This window comes from Gossypium hirsutum, chromosome D11 (genome assembly GCF_007990345.1).
Source record: "Gossypium hirsutum isolate 1008001.06 chromosome D11, Gossypium_hirsutum_v2.1, whole genome shotgun sequence".
Lineage (NCBI taxonomy): Eukaryota > Viridiplantae > Streptophyta > Magnoliopsida > Malvales > Malvaceae > Gossypium > Gossypium hirsutum.
Genome location: NC_053447.1, coordinates 46,190,847 through 46,199,818, shown reverse-complemented (window position 1 = coordinate 46,199,818; position 8,972 = coordinate 46,190,847). Strand labels below are relative to the sequence as shown.

Below are 8,972 nucleotides of genomic sequence, written 5' to 3'. Positions count from 1 at the left end.
TTTTTTTAAGTATATTTTCAAGCCTCAAACTTTTGTTAAATCCCCTCACTCAACTTATATTTTAAACAAACTCATATTTTTCAAGCCTCATACTTCAATTTATATCTATATCCCCTTATATTTCCAACCGACCTTTACACGTGAATCTTTAAGCTTGGGTAAATAGACATGATTTTAAGATTTGTGCTTTTTTATTACAAGTAGTTTCATTCTATTTACAGTACTGAAGATGACATTCAGATAAGGTCTAGGATCTTTAATCACTATTAAGTATATAACAAATGACTGGCCTTTATATATAAACATATATTGCAAACTTGGAAGTTAATAAAACAAAAAGCTTGTGTGAAACCGATGCTGAAAGGTTATGATCATGGAGTTGCATAATAATGACAATCAAAAAGCACACATCTTCAAACAATTTGGCCAAAAACACTGAACAAATACAAGATGAACAAAACCTAATTAATTAGAATCTTCCATCCTCATTTTCATTAGACAACAATAAGACAAGTTGAACATAAAAACTGTGAAGTCTCAACGCCTCCTCATTCCTCGTCCACGGCCACGCCCCCTGCCAGCCATGGCACTAGCAGCAGCTTCTCCCTGTGCACTCTCCGACTGTAACATTACAGCATACGACATCAGTTAAAGAACCGTACGGCAGTGGAGATGCTTTTGCCACACATTAATTCTAACAAGTAGTTCAGCTAAATGGACATAATGTAGGTCACAATGCATCATATTAAAAAAATTAAGCCTTTGCTCTTTGTTTAGGAACAAGCAGTAGAGCGGGAAATAAGAAAGAAAATAGTTACATTGCCATTTTCTGCCCATTTTCACAAAAATCAATCATTTTAAATTGAAAATATAACTGAAAGGAATATGTATCATTTATACTCCTACATACATATAATGTAAAGACAATAAGCTAAACAAAAATGATAAAAACATTCTCATTTATATTAATTTTTGCCAGGAGCAGGTGGGAGTGGCTGAGCGGAGAAAAGTATGGCTATTCATAAATGTTGACATATAAAGCATTGACATATTTGTTATTTGAATCAATGACACCGTATGGATTCCCGTGATTCAATATAATATTCAAATTAAAAATGTGTGTCGTTTCTACTATAACGGTAAGTACTAATGATGATTATACCAAATTATGATCATCAGAATTCACTTAACTTGAAACACCCAATCACTATTCCCCAAATCCCAAGAGTTTTGAGTCTCAATCCCTCAAAACTGACAACAAATGAGATTCCTCTAAATCTATCTCAATTCTCTCTCAGAAATTAATAAGCCCTAATGCACAATAAAGCAAATGACAGCAAACACATGAAACGATGACAAAGGGGAACAAAGAAATTGATCATTGAGTAGAAATTTCAATCGCTGAACTCCAGATTTGGTCTATCCTACTGAAGGACATAGGTATGAAATGGATCCCTAAATACTTGAGAGGCATTTATAGTTATCCTCAGGAACACGATTCGAAATTGCTTTAATAGTGTCATGAGTTTTGAGAACTCTTAACTACACTGGGGACTTGGATAAGTGATCTTTATAGGTTATCTTCTTGCCTATGATTTGAGGCAGAGTTCATGGCAGTAATTGAAGAAAGAAGCATTGTGATTAAAGGTTAGTTTTTGTAGTAGGATTCTACTATTTGAGCTTGAGAGGGCAATCTATCTAACCAAAAGTTGGATATTTCATGAGGAACAGACATATTTATGTCAAATATCCCTTGCATGTTTCACTAGTTCAAACATGGCTTTGGTTGGTTCCAGCAGCTTGCGACCATCCTAAGGGAATATTTATGAAGGTGAGCATCAACTTTCAAGAGACTTATAATAATAAAGAGGTTAGAGATTTTAAACCAAGGAGAATCATTGTCAGTGATTGAAAATTCAATCTCAGTAACTATCACCACTTTTCTTTATTTTTCCTCTTTTGAGGTTAGTTGACACTTCAAGCTCCATAATTTTAGTAATATTAAGACTTGATACTCATGATGGACAGTTTTGCAAGAGCAAAAGGAAAAGACACATAAAATGAGATTTCTAATGTAGAAGAGGACCAGACTTTTGAGTTTGGGACCAAAACTTAAACTGCAACTTTAATCTACTTATCATAAAGAAATTTCTCATTGCCTCTATTAAGGTATAACGAAACCAATTACTCATGAGCTACTTGAGCTAAGCTCTATGAATTCTTCAAGTACCACTTGTTCACTGTTAGCCTCAAGCTCCAGTATACTCACTCAAGAGGCTTGCAAGCCTAGAACCTCTGGAATTTTTAATTACTTCAGATATTAAATACATGCATAAATTAAATATTCTAGTAATTAGCATTTTCTCAAGTTTTAAGTTTGGAAATCGAACTCACGCTAAGTTCAGTGTTAAGCTCAACGTTTGAGTATGATGATTGAGCTAATTCAATCAGGCTCCCGGACTAAGGATTTACAACCTCATTTTATCTTATCAAGTGATTCAGGAATGAAAATGGTCTTCCTAAATTATGAGGCTTGATTTAATAAGGGTTTGGGATTTAGAAAAATTCCAAATGCCACAAAATTTCATACAAAAATTTATTAATTTTCTAACATATTTTGATTTTTGAGCAAGAATAAGGGCCTTTATTGCTTTTAAAGAATACACCCTTCCCCAGGAACATTCATTAACCATGAAAAAGGTCTTATTGTCACAATTTGAGATGAAGGTAAGGTCCAATAACCCATTGATAATTTAACCAACAAAACTCAATTCAGGAACAAATTCAGAAATTTTTGAAGCATTTGGTCCACAAATGCTTGAGCAATATATAATTAAATGGATCACATAAAAAGGAGCAGATGAACAACAAAACATAAAAAGCATGCATACAGTTTCCGAGACAGGGAACATGGTATTACCTTGGGATTCTTTACAGTCTCATCCACACTTAGAATAAGACAAGCAGCCTCGGTAGCAGCGTTGATGGCATTGCTCTGTGGGAACAGTTTTTATACAAAATGCAAAAATTGTTGAAATAGATATTAGCAAATTAAAAGGTATACCATTATATAAGAAAATATCAGTTGGTAATCAGTCAAGCCACCTTTACAACTGATGGCTCCCAGACAAAGTTTGTAAATGAGTCTGCTATTCCACCAGTGTTGATGTCCACTCCATAAGAAGCACCCTCACCTGCCCAGAAACTCAAACAGTTAAAAGAGAATCTCTCATTGATAAAATGGGTAGAAAATGATTTAGAAAGTTAATAAAAAAGAAAACTTAGTAAACGAAGGTTAACCAGATGGAAGCGCATGTTTCTGCCTTAATTTGTTCAGCACATCAGTAGCATCAAATCCAGCATTGTCGCACAGTTGCCGTGGGATAACCTGCAGATTAGAGGATACAGCATAAAGATGTCATATATCTGCAGATGAAAAGATAAATGCAAAGGGTTCATTTTGATAGAGCGTTTCAAGGCAAAGTTAAATATGCGGCCTTCCTAAAACAATTGTCTTCAAGGAAAATATATGTTGTGTTCATGTATCACAAGGTGTTATGCTATGGCTGCAAGACATAGTGAAACAAAAATGAATGAATGCATATGCAAGAAAATTTTATATAATAACAAGGGCAAATTTTCAAAATCTGCCCAAACACATTAAAAACATGTTTCTCCAGTAGTTGTTCACCCAACAGGCTCTTGTTTAGACATGAAAGGATTAAAGTTGTTTATCTAATTGACAAGGTTCAGCAAAATTAAGAAGCATAGCCGAAAGCAGTATTTAAGCATGTTGATGTGTATGCATGTCCAGGTACATATACCTTTTCATACAAATTTTGAATTAACTTAAATAAGTTTCCTCCAAGAAAAACATAATTTCATCTCAAATCATAGTAAATTACATTAAGACCACATTGAAATCAGATTAAATTCAATTTCGATTTCACCTAACAAAAAACCTGTATAGGTAACTCCCATTAATTTAACCATTAGGGGGGGGGGGGAGGTAATAGAACATACCTCAAGAGCTTTTGCATAAGAATTAATAAAAAGTTGCGACTTCCCAGCTATTGTGCGTGCATGCTGCCTCAAGTATCGACTTATCTCCATCTTCCACCAAAGGCAAGTTTTAAATATCAAGATCCAAAATTATCTTAAAAATGATTATAAGTTTCAGTAGTTATTATAAATACTTACATCTATTGCACCACCTCCAGCAACTACTGTAGAGTTTTTCAGAGCTCTTCTAACAATCATAATTGCATCATGCAAGCTCCTCTCAGCTTCTTCAATGAACTGAAAATAATTCAGTCTCTAGCATCATAATGAGAAGTGATAAACATTAAGAAAAAGAACTCATCAAGATATGGAAAACCTGATCAGCTCCACCACGAAGAACTATAGTGGCTGTCCGTCCTGATGGGCAACCGCTGAATATATTAAACCTCTCATTTCCAACTTGCTTTTCTTCAAAAACTTCACATGTCCCTAGAACCTTCAAACCAAAGAGATTTAAATTCAAGAAGTTCAAAAGGAGGAAATTGAACAGTTTTTGACAGTGAGCAGGAAACTGAAAAGGATGGCTGCATTCCAAACAAAAACAAATATAATGTGCATGGCAACCTCATCAATTATGTTGTTAACTGATGTCTGTACGGTTCCACCAGTTGCAGCAGCAACCCGCTGAAGGTCTTCCTCAGCTACACGACCAGCACAGAAAATATCTCTATCTGCAAAATACTGTCAACACACACAGATTCATATCAATAAAACTTGATATATATATAGGTGTATGTATGTATACATATGAGAGAGAGAGAGAGAGAGAGAGAGAGCAAACAAAACATGATTTACTAAATGCATCACTTTCTCGGCAAAACTATCAATGAAATAACATAGCAGAGGTAACTAAGTGGCCATATACAAATTATAAAGTATCAAATATCAACATAGACATTTTTTTGACAAACCCACCACAAACACTCATAAAAGTAATGAAGCAAGAAGAGAAAAACGGGCATCTGTCTCTCAGTCTCTTTTGGGGGGGGGATTTGACAACCATAACCATATATTAACTCAAGCTAGTCACGAATTAACCATAGAAGTGCAAATAAGTTAGTTATCAATAGTAAAAGAGACAAACAGAAAGAAAAATGTAACAATTACATTTAAGACAAAATCTCAGACCTGTGTTGCCAGATCCCCAATAGCCAACCGTGAAAGAACAACTTTTGCACCACTTTTCACACATTTATCCAACTTGTCATAAATGATATTCCATTCTGCATCAACAATTGATTGATATTGTGATGGATCCGAAAGTCTGTAGCATATAAAACAAGGTAGAGTCAATCGCCACTTATTAACAAAGTATTCAAATCAAAGACAGAAATATTCACTACCTTATCTCAGCATTTTCCTTCTCAGATTTCAGTTCCAACTCAATGTTCAACAGAAGTATCTTGGGATTTAGAAACTTTTTTGGTTGCTGCTCAAAACCCGCATATGAAAATGTCTTTTTAAAGGCAACACCATTAACCAAAAAGGAGTCCCGCATATTGCCTCCTGGAACCTGTAAAAAGAACAAAAACACTAATCAATTTGTTATTTAACACAACTATATTTAATACAAGAAGCAAACAGAAAAATTTAGACAGAAATTTTATTAGCATCATCGTCCGAAGGAATCTCATTTTAGAGGCAATGCCAGACTCTTGTCCCCCACATTAGTTTCATAATTTGACATTATCTAAATAAATTCATGGACCAGATACTCTGCTGCTGGCCCCACCTATGAATATACTATAGTATTATTGAATACCCAAAATTAACTTCCAAAAACAAAAGAAATAGGGAATCAGCTAGCCCAATAACTTTAGCCATAATCAAAATAGAGTTAATATAACTTCTAGTTCCTGAACTTGGTAATTAAGTCCACTTTGGTACTAGTACAATCTTTTTTGGTCCACTTCGGTACTTGCTCTTGGCAAATGTAAAAGTTTGATGATGTGGCACTATGATCATCAAACTTTTACATTTGCCAAGTGCAAGGACCAAAATGGACCTAGTTGCCAAGTTCAGTACAAAAGTGGACCCAATTGCCAGGTTCAGAACCTAAAAGTTACATTAACCCATTAAAACAAAATGGTGTCCTAATTGTAATATGGATTTTTACAAGCTAGCCTTCTTATCCTTTGATATGAAGGCTACCTTCAAATGTACAGTTATAAAAGCTATCACAAATTTTAACTTTTTTTTCTCCAAACGTTAACTTCCCCGGATTTTGGACCTTATAGAAGGTTCTCCAAAAGAATAGGCTAAAGTTGATGCTCGCCTCATTTCCTAAAGATACCACTGCAAAACTTAGACTAACATGATAGTAAAATATCACTGGATGAGAATCTACGTGTGAAGAACAGTCTAGTGCTACACTCAGCTAGAATGGTAACATAATTCAATATAACATGCACTGGATTGAAAGTGTATCATTTTGCAGATATCAGAAAGTATATGATCCTTCCTCAAAGATCCAAGCATAAATATCAGAAAAGGGGGAAAAAGGCTAAAAAGGTTGAAAACTAAGCATAAAAAACAGCAGTCTAACTTATGGGATAGGGAACTCTCTGGAAGATCCAGTACAAATATCAGAAAAAGGAATAGGTTAAAAAGGTTGAAAATGGGGCATGAAAAATAGGAGTCTACCTTCTTAATTCCAATCATATTCAACCTATCATCATTGCCAATAGCGATAACAGCATCCACAACCATTGATGCAAAGAACACCTTTTCCCCGCCAATGAGTTTTGAAGAGAGAGTTGTTGCAGCACATTTAGCTAATAAGCTTTTCTTCTCTTCTAGACTTTTGCCCTCTATGCTAACAGCTAGTTCTTTGATCTTATCAATAGCCTGTCCATTGAATACAACATGCAGCATAAAATAGAAGCATAAAGATCATAGCAACATCTAAACCATGATAAGAGGGGGAAAAAACAGAAACTCACCAAATAGCAAGCAGTTCGATAGCTCCGAATTAGATTTTGAGGGTGGACTCCATCCTCAACAAAAGGCTTGGCCTCTTTTAAAAACTCTCCTGCTAGTAGTACAACAGTTGTAGTTCCATCACCAACCTGCAAACCTCACACCAAAAAGAAGCTCTCTAAATCATCTAAATGCAATGAAAAAATACTGGATCTTGATAACGTCAATTTCATTTACGAGATTAGTTACGTCAAACAGACTAAAAAAATCAAAATCTCAGTTCAATAATGGAAAACGTGGAACTATTAAACCATACTTTAACTGAAAATTGAGAAAAGTTTCGGAACCAACAACAGAAAGTAGAAATAGAAAGGAGGGAGAAGGTAACCTCGGAGTCCTGAGACTTGGCGATATCGACGAGGATCTTTGCGGCGGGGTGGACAATATCGAGAAGCTTCATGATGGTAGCCCCGTCGTTGGAAATGGTGACGTTCCCCTTGTCATCGTGAATGAGCTTGTCCATACCCCTGGGACCCAAGGTTGTTCTAACCACGTCAGCGACGGCGGTGCAAGCGTTTATGTTGCTCACTAGCTGCGCCTTTCCCTGGGACGTATCGGTCCCTTCTTTTAAAAGAATGATTTGCGGTTGCTGCGAACAGGGGAAAACAAAAAGAGAAACAGATTAGTAGCAGTTCAGAAAAAATAAAAGATGCAAGATGTTAACAAAAAGCACGTATGAAATGAGGGAAAAGGAGTGTAAAGTTACCAGCATGGCTGCCATTGTTGCTAGGGTTTTGCTTGCTGGTTTTAGGGGAAGAAATGAGCAAAGCGTGAGAGTGAGGGAGAATGTTCTGGTTTTGTTCGCAAGTATTTCTTCGGTATTCTACGGGTTTATGTTGTAAGTTTGAGAATGGGAGGGCTGAAATGAAATGAATTTCAAATTGGACTCCACATTGGGCCTAGAATTTATGAAATTACTAGAAGTACCTAGAGGTGCTCATGGGTTGGGCGGCCCGGCCCGGCCCGAAGGCCCGCCCAAAATTTGGGAGGGTTCAGGTAAAAAAATAAGCTCGAAATATGGGCTCGGGCAGAAAAGAGACCCGTTTAAAAAACGGGCCGGGCCTCGGGTAAAATTTTTTTGGCCCGGGCCCGGCCCGGTTATAATTAATATATATATTTTTATTATTATTTATTACATTTACAATTTTACATTTTAGACTTTTAGTTACCTACAGTACTTACCTTTCCCATTTCCCCCACCCGTTCAAACTTCAGAATCCCTAACCCCTTCCCTTCCCTCTTCCTTTTTTTTTCCCCCAAATCAAAAACCCCACCTCCACCTCCACCGATCCACCATCCCACCTCCGGTGTACGGTCCTCGACAACTCCACCCAGGCTCCAGTTCCACAACGCTAGCGTTGTTGTTGTTCTCTACTTCTCTTCACTTTGATTCTTCTGCAACTTCCGAAGGTATTCTTTTTTATGCTTTATGTTTTATGCTGTCCAAAGATTTGTTTTTATTTTCTTTTTAAATGTTATGTAATGTTCGAACTTCGAAGGTATTATTTTTATGTTATGAACTGTTAAAAAATGTTATCTTTTTGTTATTATGAAGCCCCAAAGTTTCTTCACTTCGATTCTTTTTATGTTCACGGTTGAAAAATGTTATCTTTTAAGCCCCTGTTTTCACTATGTTTGATGCTGTATTATTTTTATGTTCTTTGGGAATTTTGTTTTATGTCTAATTTATTTGCTTTTATAAGAACCAAATGACTAATCTTCTCTGAGAGTACATGTATAGGCTTGAGGAGGGTCTTATTTTGTTTTATGGATATAATATTGGGAGAGGGTTAGGGGAAGACAGGGTTTGAAATGATGTCATTTAAGTGCTTTGTTTTCTGTCTGTTTGTATATTTTATATGGTTGACTAATTCACAATTTCACATTCAAAGTTAAAATTTCTCATCGACATATAAGAATGTTAAATTAGA

The 8,972-nt window shown here is 35.8% G+C and overlaps 1 protein-coding gene across 1 annotated transcript; it reads right to left on the bottom strand.

The window, feature by feature from the left end:
* Positions 1 to 358: 358 nt before the first annotated feature.
* Positions 359 to 7,930, bottom strand: LOC107913599 (T-complex protein 1 subunit eta). Its single transcript, XM_016842248.2, has 14 exons — positions 7,748 to 7,930; positions 7,370 to 7,630; positions 7,005 to 7,130; positions 6,706 to 6,909; positions 5,406 to 5,575; positions 5,191 to 5,326; positions 4,627 to 4,743; positions 4,379 to 4,498; positions 4,201 to 4,299; positions 4,024 to 4,113; positions 3,301 to 3,388; positions 3,106 to 3,194; positions 2,921 to 2,995; positions 359 to 621 (listed from the first exon to the last, which is right to left on the bottom strand). The coding sequence occupies exons 1-14, from the start codon at positions 7,760 to 7,762 to the stop codon at positions 538 to 540; spliced, it is 1,674 nt and encodes a 557-aa protein (XP_016697737.1). The 5' UTR covers positions 7,763 to 7,930; the 3' UTR covers positions 359 to 537.
* Positions 7,931 to 8,972: the final 1,042 nt, after the last annotated feature.

Bases quoted from the DNA above. Each gene is read 5' to 3' on its own strand.
- LOC107913599 (XM_016842248.2), bottom strand. The intron at 4,744-5,190 runs GTCTGAGATTTT...GTGTGTTGACAG, and splicing joins TTGGGGATCTGGCAACACAG to TATTTTGCAGATAGAGATAT. The intron at 4,499-4,626 runs GTTGCCATGCAC...TTTGGTTTGAAG, and splicing joins TTAACAACATAATTGATGAG to GTTCTAGGGACATGTGAAGT.